This window comes from Athene noctua, chromosome 7 (assembly GCF_965140245.1).
Source record: "Athene noctua chromosome 7, bAthNoc1.hap1.1, whole genome shotgun sequence".
NCBI classification, from domain to species: Eukaryota; Metazoa; Chordata; class Aves; order Strigiformes; family Strigidae; genus Athene; species Athene noctua.
This window is the reverse complement of record NC_134043.1, coordinates 12,607,366-12,622,579: the sequence shown is the minus strand read 5'-3', so window position 1 is coordinate 12,622,579 and position 15,214 is coordinate 12,607,366. Positions and strand designations below refer to the sequence as shown.

General features: G+C 40.5%; 1 protein-coding gene across 2 annotated transcripts in view; it reads right to left on the bottom strand.

The window, feature by feature from the left end:
- ADCY5 (adenylate cyclase 5) overlaps window positions 1-15,214 on the bottom strand; it is a 223,278-nt gene that overhangs the window by 87,808 nt on the left and 120,256 nt on the right. For both annotated transcript variants that reach the window (XM_074911429.1, XM_074911428.1), the window contains exon 2: window positions 5,124-5,273. In XM_074911429.1, coding sequence (XP_074767530.1) covers window positions 5,124-5,273 — 150 coding nt within the window. The remainder of the gene's footprint in view (window positions 1-5,123; window positions 5,274-15,214) is intronic.

Sequence of the window (15,214 nt, the reverse complement as noted above, 5' to 3'; positions counted from 1 at the left end):
TGCTCTTGTCTTTATTTTTCGTTACCTGCAGTGAGCAGAGGGAAGGGCCGTCCTTCCTGAGGACACACACAATGTGGCATGAACGAAGGTCCCTAACCTTATCTAACAGCTCGTTAATTCTCAACAACACAGGGAACAGTAGGGCTCAAACGCAGCTCTCACTCAGAGGGGTCAGCAGTTCTGTACTAATTACTCAACTCACCAAGCCTCTTGCCTGTACTTCAGCTATAGGCACATTCCTGGTTTTTAATTCCTAGTTTTAACTGAATGTTCCCCATTTATTTCTTCCCCTAAGGAGAGAAGGGAACTTTGGGGGAACCAGAGGAAGATGAATTCACTGGAAATGTGCTCAGCATGCACTGAGACATTTTATAGTGTGTGGCACTTCCCAGTATTTCCTTCTTTTTCCCTTCAATGTGTACCTTAAAGAGATTGATTCTTGCCTCCAGTCTCTGAAGAGGTAGTAATAACACAAAGAAGATGTGTTGGATGGATTTCTATCTCCTCTGCTCAAAACTGCAGCAGTTCTGACAAGATACTTGTTTTTTAAAGTACTCTCACCTTCACTAGCGTACTGCAGGTGCTAACTGTTACATATCCACATTTCTTTAAAAAAAAAGGTCATGATTCATGCACGTGTCCTCAGGCTTCTGTCAGCTATTAGCGTACTCCTTGAGCACAAAAGCACAACACATTTGTATGCTTTCCAGAGTAACTGGTGTATATGCTGTTGTCATTTGCATATTATAATAAGCATCCTTGAATGTGTGAAAGCTGCTATTTTATGTGTGATTTTACACATACTCTAAATAACCCAAAGCTTAATGGGAGGTTCAGGGGCACCCACAGGTTTGGAACACTCCCTGTAGGCGCACAAGCGTGGAGGGATTTTTTTTTTTGTACTTGTTTGCAAAATAGGGACACATTCAGGGAACTGAGTTTATCTTGCTAGTACTTCAGGAGACTCACATACATAACTACACACATAACTACCCCTACTCTTCTTGACACCACAGGCACTTTCTAGATTAAATTGCCAATGGCAACTGATGCCATCTACCCGGACTTGTGCAAAGCATTTGACACAGTCCTGTAAAACATTCTTGTCTCTAAATTGGAGAGACATGGATTTGACAGATGGACCGCTTGATGGATAAGGAATTGGCTGGATGGTCGCACTCAAAGAGTTGTGGTCAACAGCTCGATGTCCAAGTGGAGACCAGTGACGAGTGGTGTTCTGCAGGGGTTGGTGTTGGGACCGGCGCTGTTTAACGTCTTTGTTGGTGACATGGACAGTGGGATTGAGGGCACCTTCAGCCAGTTTGCCAATGACAGTGAGCTGTGTGGTGTGGTTGACACGCTGGAGGGAAGGGATGGCATCCAGAGGGACCTGGACAAGCTGGAGAAGTGGGACCATGCAAACCTCATGGAGTTCAATAAGGCCAAGTGCAAGGTCCTGCCCATGGGTCAGGGCAATCCCAAGCACAAATACAGGATGGGGGATGAATAGATTGAGAGCAGCCCCACAGAGAAGGACTTGGGGGTATCAGCGGATTGACAACTGACCGTGAGCCAGCAATGTACGCTCACAGCGCAGAAAGCCAACCATGTCCTGGGCTGCATCAAGAGCAGTGTGGCCAGGACATTGAGGGAGGGGATTCTCCCCCTCTACTCCACTCTTGTGAGACCCCACCTGCAGCGCTGTGTCCAGCTCTGGGAGCACCAACATAAGAAGGACACAGACCTGCTCGAGCAGGTCCAGAGGTCTTGAAGGTGATCAGGGGCTGGAGCAGCTCCCTTATGAGGACAGGCTGAGAGATTTGGGGTTGTTCAGCCTGGAGAAGAGAAGGCTCTGGGGAGGCTTTCTAGGAGCCTTCCAGTACTTAAAGGAGGCTACAGGAAAAATGGGGAGGGACTTTTTATCAGGGAGTGTAGGGATAGGACAAGAGTAAGGGCTTTAAACTGCCATCTAATCTAATCTAAATCTACCCTCTTTAAGGAAGAAATTCTTTCCTGTGAGGGTGGCGAGGCACTGGCACAGGTTGCCCAGAGAAGCTGTGGCTGCCCCCTTCCTGGCAGTGTTCAAGGCCAGGTTGGACGGGGCTCTGAGCAACCTGGGCTAGTGCAAGGTGTCCCTGCCCATGGCAGGGGGTTGGAACTAGATGATCTTTAAGGTCCCTTACAACCCAAACCATTCTATGATGATTCTGTGATTTTCAAGACACTTGAGATCTCCAGGAGATGAACTAGCACTGCTCTGAACTATCACCAATCAGGGAATAAGACAGGTTTATGAAGTGAAACAAATGTATGTAGCACAACATCCCTTCATAGAGCAACTTAGTAGGAAGTTGAGAGATGTTGCAGAGTTGAGCATTATCTTTATTCTGTTTGTTGGGAGCACCACGATCACTGAAAATAAGCTCTGAAACTAACAGGAGGAGGCTGTAAGAAGTGCCTTTGTAAAGCACAAGCCATGTTAAAAGACAAAATCCCTATGTTTTATTTCAAATAGAGCAAAGTAATTAAAGTCTCCACTAGAGTACAATTTTCATTTTGCTATAGTAACTAGAAAGTACTGCAGCCCTCACTGTAAAAATCACTTATGCATCAGCAAGGTGACTGGGACTGCTGTTTTACAAGTATAACAAGGCAGCATTCTGACCTGATAAAAAAAAGCAAATTCATATATAATTCTCACTTCAAAATAAGATGCAAATATAGTTCCACTGAATTATACATTAAACAAATGCATCCCAAGGAGCACTAGCCTCTAGAATAGGCATAGATGAAAGAGTACAATACAGATCTACGCTGTTTACATACGTACACATAGATATATGTATACGTGGGCACACACATCCCTGTGACGACTCTGTACTACATAGGAATTTTAACTATTTATGTCATCCTCTCCCAAGATGACCTCAAAGCACTACAAATATTTAATGTCTTATGACTATCCATTTGTCCTCAGGTTTAATAACACTTATTTTTCACTACAAGTTAAATGATGCAGAGATGGAAAAGAGGAGAGAAAACGTTTTCAAAGACAAAAGACATGCAACACTAGAAGTAAAACTCTGCAGTCCCGGTAACCCATATCTTACTCAAATCCCAAGTATTTGCTCACTACAGATTGTGAAGAACACCTATTTTTTTCATCCAAGAGTATTTTATTCTGGGCAAGCAACACTGATTCCTGTTATGGCTCCATCCTAGGTTATCTCAAATGACAAAATCACAAAAAGCCTCTCTTCTGCATTGGACAGTCTGGATTTTTACTTACTTTCTTGCTAATCTTGGGTGCTGATAGATGCTTAATAAAAGAAAATACACATTCCTTTGCCTGAGATAATCTGCCTGCCTTTAATAGAGAACAGCACACAGGAGCACCATCAGATCTTCAGAAACAGCCAAGCAGCAATAACAGTGTTGGGCTGTGCAGTTGTCTTTCTCTCCACCCCTGTTTGGAGATTAGCTCTCAGATGAGGCCCTTACTTGTGCCTGCTGTCACCTCAAGATTGTCTCAATGCATTATGCATAGGGATGCATCTGAACTGAACCTGGAGTTCAATGTTGGTGCAGGCTGTAGCAGCAAATAATCATATTAGGAGTCCCCAGCTGCCAGGACCCACAGCTACTGCTGGAAGTACTGGAGGGTACTTCTAAGTGACTGTTTTGACCCATGTTTTTCTGATGTGCCAGCTTTCTTCTCTACGGTATAGTACTTTCTGGGGAGGGTTAGAAGAAAAAGACATAAAGATAGGGCATTTGTCAGGGTTTTTTTCACTAACTACTTCTGACACAGAAGCTCCTAAATCCAGAACAGCACAAGCATTTGAGCCATGCTGCTAAGGCAGTCTCTCAGCAGAGAGGACAGAGCTGTAATCAGTAAGTAAAATGGGGCACTATCTTGGCTCAATCCTTTTCTTCATTTCAAGGTGTGAAAGGAGGAGTGGCTGCTCATTTCATCTTTCTGAGACTACATTCATTACAAAGGAAAAAGGAGCCTTGAGCGTGAATCTCATTTTCATATATATACACTATCAAAATAAAGCATGCATACATGTTATTTCACAGTAAGGGTTAAACAGCAAGTATGTCAGCCAGAAGTACCTCACGAAACACTGCCAAAAGACAAATCCATAGATGCAGATGGGCTGAGACATGAGGGAAAATTAAGCTGTGTTACCACAGAGATGCAAAAACACTCCAGCTGATTCATCCCCCTGACCTCTTCCTCAAACCCACAACCAAGCTCTGAGGTATCTCCCAAGAGAAGAGTGGAAGCCCTGTTTCATGATTCATTTAAAATTGGACTGGACAGACCACTATGAGATGTACTGCTGGCAGAGACGTGTGTTAGCAAGGGAATAGCCAAGGTGCCCCCAAAGGTCTTTTGTATCTAATTCTGAGGACGCAAGAGATTTGTTGCAAGAGAACCCACAAATGAATTAGGGGAATGGATACATTCAGTACCCTTGATGACTAGGCTATGCTGACAGCAACAGGTCTTTTTATACCAAACAAAATGGAAGTTGGTGATGAATCTTACTTTTTGAACAAATACAATTCACTTGAGGCCTATAAGGTATACAGAGGTGTGCAGGCAGGTGGGTAACTTTGGGGCAGGTAGGAAGAGAACTTTCTTTGGACCCATCAAGGGACAGTATGTTCTGTGGACCACTTTTTACCTTTCATATCTGAAACCTGCCTTACAGCTACCTGTAGGCAGTGGCTTTGCTGACAAACACACCATGCTTTGACCTTACAAAGAAGGTCAATCTGTAGCCTGTGTTGCATCTGTATTCAACACATGGCTTCAGTGATGGGTGCAAATAAACTATGCAGATTTTCTGCATACTGTGCAATTTTAATCTGCAGATCATAGACCACAGGGTTTGTTGATGTCTGCGGAGAGGTCCATCAGGATATTAGGGAAGAAATACTCCCCTAAGCACTCTTTCAAACCTTGACAATTCCTGCCCTCTACCATCAGCCCATTCTTGCTCGAATTAGTCAGGAAGCAAGAGGCCAGCATTAACCCATCCTACAGGAACAATCTGCATGTTAATTCTGCTTCGGCAATTCAATTTTTTATTTTCCACTGTTGCTCTTACCTGCTGCTGGTTCTCCCTTTGAGAATGCAGCCTGGCTTGTATGCATTCCCTGGTCTCCTGGAAAGCCTGTCTTTGGGACACCTCTGCCGGGTAGTGGGTACACACGCCTACAATGTTTGTACAGGAGAAGATGAGAACATTGGAGACCAGCTGCAACAAAAGAAAAAAAAGAGAAAAATACTTGGTTATACTTTGGAAACCTGCCATCGGTAACAAAGCACCAGCCAGAAACCAGCCCCTTCCACAACTCCTTAATCCAAGCCACACTTAAACCTCAAGATCTTAATTCCAGTGTATTTTATCTCTCTAGTATTTAAAAATAAAACCTCCATATATGGCCTCAAATATATGTTTTTAATACTTTGTATTGCTTCACTGGTAAAAAATACAATTCCACTGTAATTCTGTAATCTTGTTTGTTAATCCAGTATCTTGGAACTACTGTGACAAAAATGTATCTAAAAATGCATCATTGCTCTGTCAGCTAACAGTCAGCAGACAGATCTGACAGAGAAACATAAATATTTCCATGTTTGTGTACCTACATATGTGGCTTGAAAACATCAAAGATATATTAAACCATTATTTTGAAATAGTGATTAAAACACTGAAGGGATAATGTTGGTATTGACAATTCACAAGGTTTAAAAGCAACTGATAGTTTTTTAAATGTAGCTCCAGCTCAGGATTTTAGTTACTAGATTTAAAAAACCCCACCTTTTTTTACATTTCTGTGAACATGACTACAGAAAGAGTTGTTAAGTCTGAAGCATATTTGGACTGGACAAGCATGAAGAAAAAGCTACATTGCTCTTCTGCTTCCCTGTGGGTTATGTTTCGTAAGGAAGCAGTCCCATAACTTTTGCTGAAAACTAGTGTTGCGATCCCTTATTTCTTAACTATTCTTTTAATAAAAAGGAAAAAAAAAAAAGCCCATTCTCATTGGTGGCATTTGGTTCATGCAAAATGCTCAAAACCACTTCTGATGATATCATATAAACATTTCCCTTGACAGAGATCAGTCAGTATAACTTTGGGAGTTGCACAAGCTGTGCTGGATCTTCCTTTGAGGTCAGACTTATTCGAAACTCCTCTCATCTCTTCTAGGAAGAAAGACTGTTAAACCTGCAAGATTCTTAAAAATAGGGATCTTTGGTCTACTCCCTAATGAGTCCAAATGTACTCTTTATATTTATTAGTTTTTTACTGCAGAACAAAAAAAGTAATTTCCAGATCAGCCCATTCACTGAAAATATGGGGCCCAGCTCTGAAGGGTGGGAGGGGTGCAGGGCACCCCTCAAGCCCTGAGCTCCCAGGGGGTGCTCAGGACTCCCCAGATCAACGTGGTTACTGTGCAGGAGAGAGGAGCTGCCCTCATGTCAAACATGGACCTACATCCTGACGAGTAACAACCCCTCTGAGAAACCCCACTGGGATTACTCTAACTCTTCTACTACATCCATGCACTAAGGACAGCAACAATTATTTTATTAACAACTCTGCCTTGAAACAGGATTTAGGCAGAAAAACCTCATCTTTCAGCTCAAAATAAGCAACACCTTAAGCTACAGCCAGCTGGGGGACTTCTCTCTGTGGATGGCTGCCAGTAGATGGCAACACTCCAACTTCCCAAGCCCCTGCACCAAAGTGCTGCATTTTGGGCTATGTCCCCGCAGTGAATTCTCACCCTTATGTATCATACTACAATACAATAACCTAAAGGTTATAGATACCCACTGGGGATTATCATCAATGCCAGATATATGTATTTGCAGATAACTGGTTCCAAGGAGGAAACTATTCTCATTCCCTACAAATTGCTCACTCCATCCAAAGAGTCCACACTTTGGACAGAGATAAGCCCTGATCCTAAACTCACACATTCCTTTCACAATTATATTTGTGTTCATCTCTTTCTAAGGCTGGTTGGATCCTGCTAGATCCAAGGTCCTCTATCTCTCCCCAAAGCTGATCAGACACTGGCCAACTTCCACCCAGATCCTGCCTGGTTATCCTAACACAGTGCTCATCCAATAGGCATTTGACGGTATTTTTTTTCTGATAATGATAATTTTGAAGGATGAAACATACCACACACACACACACCCCGTAGAAAAATCCACTAGTGCTTACTATAGTAAAGAAACAACTTAAAAAGAGAGCAGAAATAATTTTCTTACGATTTACTCAGATTCCTGCTCCATAGCTGCACTGACTGTGACTCCCAGTCTGTGAACACCACCTGTACAAGTTCAATACAGTTACTATGAGCTCAAAGGGGTTAACACTAAACAGCATCTTTTGCATGGCCTGATTACAGCAAGACTCCGAAATCCTCTCTGTTGGAGCTATTCAGTTGCGTGGTAAGTGGAAAATTTGTCAGGACATATAAAAGAGCACAAGCATGCATTGTATATCTTGAGATGGATAAAACTGAGAGCACAGATTTTAAGGAAATATGCAATTTTATTTTTTTAATCCCAAGACACTGAGACTTCATTTCACTTTCAGTCAACAGCTCAAGCCCAAAACAAACTCTCCAAAACAGTGACTCAACTCTTGCACCAAGAACAGGAGACAACATGTTCTTTAGATGGCAGGGAACATATGAGGAGTTAACCGATCAGAAACACCTCAGTCCTCAAAACAAGCTCTTTTTGGGTATATCTCAGTGCCAGCAGAAAGTCCCCCCAGTGGGGCCCATCCATGAAGTACCACTGTCATGATGATGCCTTAAATAGCCAGGCTGCAAGGTTCGAGGCATATGATTCATATTATGCATGGACACCAACATTGTCAAAGGGGAATTCAAGAAACATAATCAGACTTCACATTATTGATAACGTTTGTGGAACACAAAGCAATTTAACTTTTCAACACTTACTGACGTCATTTTACACAAACCCAGGGGACTTCACAGACTGATTTACAATGCAGACTCAGATGACCATGCTTCAACAACTAGGAATAAAAACTATACTGCAATGTAATTTTTAAGTATCAGGGGACAGACATCTGTATTTATTCTGTTAAGCAGAAGCTCATTTAATTCACAGTGTGTCATCTTTGCAACACCATGAAACATAAGGGGAGAAATTACAGTGTAATATTGAAAGTATCAAAGATCTGCAGAGATTTAAAACAGAAGCTCCTACTATTTGCAGCAATACTTGTTATGTGAGCAAAAGCATTTTGTTCAGTATCTGTTCAATTATTTTTTTCACAGGAGTTTTAAAATACATTAAAGGGGAAAAAAAAAAAAGAGAGAAAAAAGCTTTCTAATCTCATTTTTTTTTCCACAGTTCTCTGTCTTAATAAAATAAATTTATATCCTGTTGCCCAAATGGTACTACTTGCTTATCAGCTTCCTTGCCATTTCGCTATGGTAACCAGCTTCAGTCCCAGGAGGAAAGAGATAATGTAGATATTAAAAAACTGATTCCCTAAGCTCCGTGTCCTGAGAAGTAAAAACAGATTATGGCAACTATTTCAGACAATCTGTGCTTGAAGAGCTGTTCAAGGCAATGGGAAGATATAGTTGTCTGTTTTGTAGTCGATTTCCTTCTCCTGCCTAGCTAGGGATTTAGACTAAGAAGATTCCTACCCTTCTGATTTTGGAAACTAATAGTTTATAAAAGACTATTTCACTTACATATAACTCCTAGATATTAAACTTGCCTGGAGTATTGCCATATTTGAGTATTTAATAAACTAATATATTTACTCTTAAAGCATCTGCATGTGGCAGAGAAATGGTATTATCCTGATGTCAGGAGGCAGAGTTCTTTAAAGGTAATTCAGTACCAAAGAAAAAGCTATGTACCATGAGAAGTTTTCAAAAACCACTGCAACTTCTTAGGTCTACTGAAATATAGATCACTCAATCTCAAACAAAACAGACCAGACAGTTTCCAGTCACTTTGATTTCACTGAACAGAGCACTGCAATGCTTTTGTTGAATCTCTTGCAGGAAACTGTTTTCAATATTTTTCCCCTTGGTGACTGAAGGAAAAAAAAGAGAGATGGAAACAGTTTAGTTCCACGTGTTCTAGGGTTATGAAAACCTCATATTACAAAATCAAAATCGAGAGCTAATTTTGGCCTGACACTATTGTTACAAAATTGATGTTTTGGGCATTTCAGGCCAGGCTGAGGAAGACCCGGGATGGCCAGGGGGTGGCCTCCAGACCACCCCAAGCTGAAAAAAGTACCAGCTTGCATCAATATTGCTACGCTTCTCCCTGCTGTGTTTCTATTCGATTATTCTTCAAACACCAGATGCTATTCAATATGTAATTAAGAGACAACATGCTTAAGAGGGATAGCGTCCAGATAAATTTTGTTAGTTCCCTACCTCTGCCAGAGCAAAAAAGGCTGGCCACTGACATAAGAAGGTGGGCCATATTCCTCGGAATAGCACCGCTTATTATAAAAAACACAGCTTCTGTTTATTGCCAAGTTGCTCTGCTTTGGTCCACTTCTCTTGCAGAGGCTCAGCATTATTTCTGTTCTGCGATCACAGCACTAGGCTATTCTCTTTGTTTCCAACACCACTAATCATTATTTTGTTTTTCTATTTATTTTTCTTTAAAATCAAAATATTGTTTTGAGATTTTCATAAAGTCCCATCTTGAAAACAACTACATTTTAAGCTTTTACTGTGGGACAGTAAAACTCTTGCAAGGAGAAGGAAAGCACATACATGGAGATTAAAAAGCCCTGCAAAACAATCTAGAGCCAACAACAAACTACATATCCCTTCTTTCCAGAGCGTGACACTGTTCTGCTTCTGCTTTCCAGCTTTCATGATACTCATCCAGTAGTAAACTGTTTGTTAAATAATTATCAGTGCGACAGCTAGGTTAAGAGCAGGTAACAACTGAGTTTCTAGACTACATTTCATAGTGGTTGTATCCTGAATTGACAAATTGGTCCAATTACTAGTTGCAGGGGCAGACACTGAAATTAGCTTTATTTTTGAGAGTTCCTTTTTTTTTTTAAACTGTGAAAATATTTTCCAAAATCTTTAATACTTATCTGAAATAATGTAAGAACAAAAATATGATGGACTACAAAAGCTCAACTATCCAAGATATTTCTACAGCACCTCTGTGTGCAATCTTGAATTGAAAGTAAGGATAAATTCTAAAGATAGAAAGCAGAAACACTGTGAAAAAATGTTGTTGTTATAAGGTATAGCTGTTTTTTAAACACTTTCCCTGAACAGCAATTAACCCTCTATTGCCTCTTTATGTACTACTATCTAATAAAAAAATTGGAGCAGCTACAGCGCCAAAGGCATAATGAAAATTAAAACGAAAGACAACATCAGCTGGCTTCAAGATCAAATTACTCATGTATTTGTGCTGTATATATAACAACAACTTTCATTTCCCAGAGCTACATCCAACAGAGTACCAAAATAGTGAAAACTTGTAGATTCTGCTAGAAAGATAATTAAATTGTTGAAGTCATATGGTCTTCTCCTAGTGTTTGGCCAGTAAAGAACAGGATAAGTACTAGTGAACAAATCAGGAGATCTTTATTTTAAATGTGACAAGTACTTTTACTGAGTACCTGAAATAACTGCAACAACAAAAGACTACATCAATACACCAAAGTCTAAGAACGAATTTTTTGAAGTTGCTGTATGGTGCCTTCCCTCTCTTGTTCTACTGCTTCTGTGCAGCAACCACTTGGATCTCGAGAAGAACACAAAACTGGTTACAGCCACTATCTTCCAAAGGCTTCTCTAAGTGCACTTTATGCACACAAGCAGGGCTACTGAAGCCAGCTCAGAGTTTAAATGCTTCCCTAAGTCATAGTAAAATTTAACTATCCCAAAGAAGGACAATTTATCAGTGATGCCCTAGATACGCAGTAAATCTCTTTAGTTGCCATTGAGAACAAAAAATTTTTTGCAGAAATACTTCTGAAACTTTTTTGCATATTCCTTCTATTTGGGAAGCCCACAAGGAGCAAAAGCTGTCTACTTTAATCTTTCAACTAGATTCTATATTCAGCATAAAGTTACTTGCTGAGAGCGGAGCAGTAGTATTTTGCTGAAAACACTAAAAAAAACATTATGCCAGTTCTGAATGTCTCCGTTCAAGAATTATAGTCAAGGAAAACATTACACTGAAGCTATCCATTCTGTGTATTTCAGTGACCACTTCGTATTTCCAGCCCCAGCATATGATCTCTTAGATGTGATGCTCTGTTCTCCCAGGGGAAAGCCAAACAAGTACTTTTCTCCACATAAGTTCACTCTTCCCTCAAAATAAAAAATTATTTTTAATTTACCTTTCAAATACATAGTTGCAGGTAGAGACATAATACACTACACCCTTCATCCAGAGCAAAAAAATTAAGATTTTTTTTTTCCTAATTTTTCCTGTTGTTTCAGATGACATCAAAATGTTTGGTGCTCCTTTCTTAATTTTAATGCTTCACATCATCTTTTACAATGTTTTAGTTTATTTACTGATGGTTCTAATGGAAAAACCGTCCATGCATTCTTTCCTACTGATATTCTTACTGTCATACAGAATACAGTATTTATGATTTGACTTTTACAATAATAAAACTTGTAAATTCCAATTTTATTAAAGAACAAAACACTACCATTACAGATGTATTTTAGTAAGCATCTCAAGAGGAAGCATTCCTACAAACTGATAAATTCTACTTCCCTATTACTGTTTTGTTAATTAATTTTTCTACTGGGATTTCAGTAAAATCCTATTTTCTTTGGTTACTGAGTTAAGGTTAAGAAGAGGAGAATATACTGTCCTGATCAAATCTTGGCTTAACACCAACTAAAAGAAGTAATTCTGTGTCTAAATTTTCCTGGAACTCTATCACGATCCCAGCAAAGCATCCTCTGTATGGTGGCCATGCCTGATGGGGAGGAAGTGCTGCCCTTTGCTAGCACAAAAATAGCAGGGGAAGAGATTCCCAGGTCCTATCGTCCAACCTCAATGAATCTCCGTGGCAACCAAGTTTCTGTGCACCTTCACACTTAATATACTTTATGAGCTCTGAATCAACACTGGTTTTCATGTGAGGATCCTCAAAATTGGATGAACTGGATGAAGCAAGCTGACAGCCCGCGGCTAAGCAGGAGAGACAAGTGTGTGGGAAGATGCCACTTGAGGGAAAACATCCAGTGGCCCTTGGATGTAAGAGTGAGACATGAAAACAACTTAGGGGAAGACTAAGGAAACAGGAAATTTTCCCTTTTCCCGTTCTCCTTCCCTGTTATCAATTTAACCCCTGCTTTATTATTTAAATTATCACATCTAAGTCTTTGCAACCAGGCTGTCTCCCTCAACTCCATTGGCTTCATATCTTAAGAGATGGCACACCAGCCATATGCCTCTCCTCAGCACAAAGAGCTGAGGACAAGCTGCAAGTCTGGCTGGTTTCAAATCTGCTGTGGCAGCCTCCAGAAGGAACAACATGCCAGAAACAGAGGGCTGGGATTGCCACAGCTCTCTGAAGCAATGCTGCACAGCGGGTTAGTCGAGGCACGGTTAACACTCCAGCTCACTTTACCTAACCCTAGGGAAAATGTATTTGTACCATGAGTGAATTCATCCCCCTGGAAGTGTGTTTATTTCTGATCCATAGATGCATCTCTGTGTCAAAGACTTCAGCAACCAAACACAATCTTACTGAAATAAAAGCTCTTCAAACAGGACTTCAAACATCAGGTACATCTCTTTCAGGTCACCGAAGTGGATGAAAGCTCCTACACTTTCTGTGCATGACTCACAGCTGTCGTTGGGTAAACATCTTCACCTACAAGTATGTCAAGATAATTTTGACAACGGTACAAAATTTTCCCAGATGCATGATAGCAATTTAGACAATTACTTTAGTTAAGAAAATTAAGGAAAGCTGTGATATTCCAGCAAAATCAGTTATTCTGCAAATGACTGTAAGCACATTTGAGTTTGAGTATGAGTTGTCTTCATGACAGTCCCACCTGTCCATGTGCTCCCAAGGTGGGAGGAACCATTCAGAGAAGACACAATAGGTGTGAATTTAAAAGGTGTTAATAGGTAACATTAAAATTGAGTATAAAATGGATTAAGAAGTCTGGTTATGCTTTCGAGATTCTCCACAATGATTCTGAAGCTAAAGGAAGCTCTAATTAATGAGAAGAAAGGTTGAGAAATATGCCTGATTCATCTTTTATATCCTATTTCAATCCCTATCTGGTGAAAGGGATGCAAAGAAAGGAAGTCGAATAGGTTTTCTATCAGACCCTCTTAAAATTAGTCCACTACACTGAAACACACATGAAACTTCATTTAATATATGCTAACTCAACAAGTAAATACATACACTGATTTGACCCATGATCAGAGCAGGATTTTGTTTACTTTGCTTTTCTGCCTTTTTGTTGGGGTTTTTGGGTGGTGGTGGTTTTTTTTTTTTTTTTTTGGTTTCGATTAGGTTGTGCCTGGCAGACATACTACCTACACGATTTCAGCAGAAGATTCCTCTGCAGCCTGTCCTGCAGGATCCCAGCTCTTCACCTCCACGGCTGCCACTACCTGTCCTCTTCATCCTCTTGGCAAGAGATGCTCTGCCTTTCCCAACAGCCTACACACTGCCAGCAAACACACTTCAAAGAGAAGTACGTTCCCAAGACCTATGGTTGCTTTCCACGGCTATGAGAAAAAATATCCATACAAAAAAAAGCAAAATCATGAAGATCACCCGTCTGCTTCCCCCCCACCCCATCACAGTACACCCGGGTCCTTAGTGTTTCTGGGAATACTTCTGGCAGCTGTGGACCCAGATACAGGCTGTGCATCACCCCTTATCTTCCACAGTCATTTAAGCACAGGTGTCACCTCCAGGTCACTGGGAAAACAAAAATATTTATCTAGTTACATGAAAGTCTTATTTATCTGGGAAAAAGGAATGGTCTTCAATAGCTCAGCAGGCAGAAATGAGTGCCCTAAATATGGTCTGCAAGATATAAAAATCATTATTTCCCAAGCATTTAGAATGCGTGTTTTTGGGAGGTGGTGAGTTAGGCTGGTTTTGTTTGTGTGGAAAGAAATGCAAAATTGGAGAAAGAATGGAATACAGATGGATATTTTGGTTTTGATTTAAAGAAGACCTCCTTTCTTCTTCTGTTGCTGGATTTCAAATCCAGATGGGGCAGCTTGCCCACAGGCTATGCTCCTTCCTATTAACATCCCTATACCAACATATATTTTTAATAAAGAAAACTTACCAAGCACCACCAACAAAGTTTGAACTCCTGAACTGAAGCAGTGGCTTGTACCAGAAGAGATGAAGGAACAGCATTCATAGCAGATAGCAAAGACTGTGCACAGCCACCACTAATACACAAGTCAATCTATAAGGGATCTGACTGGATCACAACTGAATACTCTCCTTTAAAAGCATTTTGGCCAGCTATTACAGTAAACAAAGCTTACTTCTGAATGAGAGAGGTTGCATAAAGTCCGAGATTCGTTGTCGTATCTTATGGTCTGGCTGCTTGAGCAGCTGAGCATACTGATCTCTACACAGATTTGGTTTCAACAACACAAAAACTATCACTAGGCAAATTTCCAATCAAATTTTAACTGAGCACAACGGACAGCTTGAAGGCACATTCCTTGGCATTCAGCTTCATCATACAGAATTTCAAAGGTCTACAGTAATACAATAAAGATTTTATAGGGAAGCTCTAAAAGAGTCTTCAGAATTGTTTATAAAGACAAGTGTAACACAACCTAAGGACAATGGTTACAACCAGCTCTGTTTATAATACAAATTACACAAAATAAACCAACACAATTCAGCCTGCCTTTATTTCATTATACACAGCCCCTCTTCTCGCTGCCTTTGGAGCTGCACTACTTCACTCTTCATGTGGCTTTCATTTCGCCTTCTTCAGACGGTAACTCTCGTTATTATCCACCCTGGACTTTCTTCTCAGCTTCCCAGTCCTGTCTACCCCAAACGCACACACAAACACATGGCCTCACAATTCCAGGATCAAATCAAATTAATGTTTTTAAATTAACCAAGATGAACCTCATTCTTTTCTGATAGCTCCA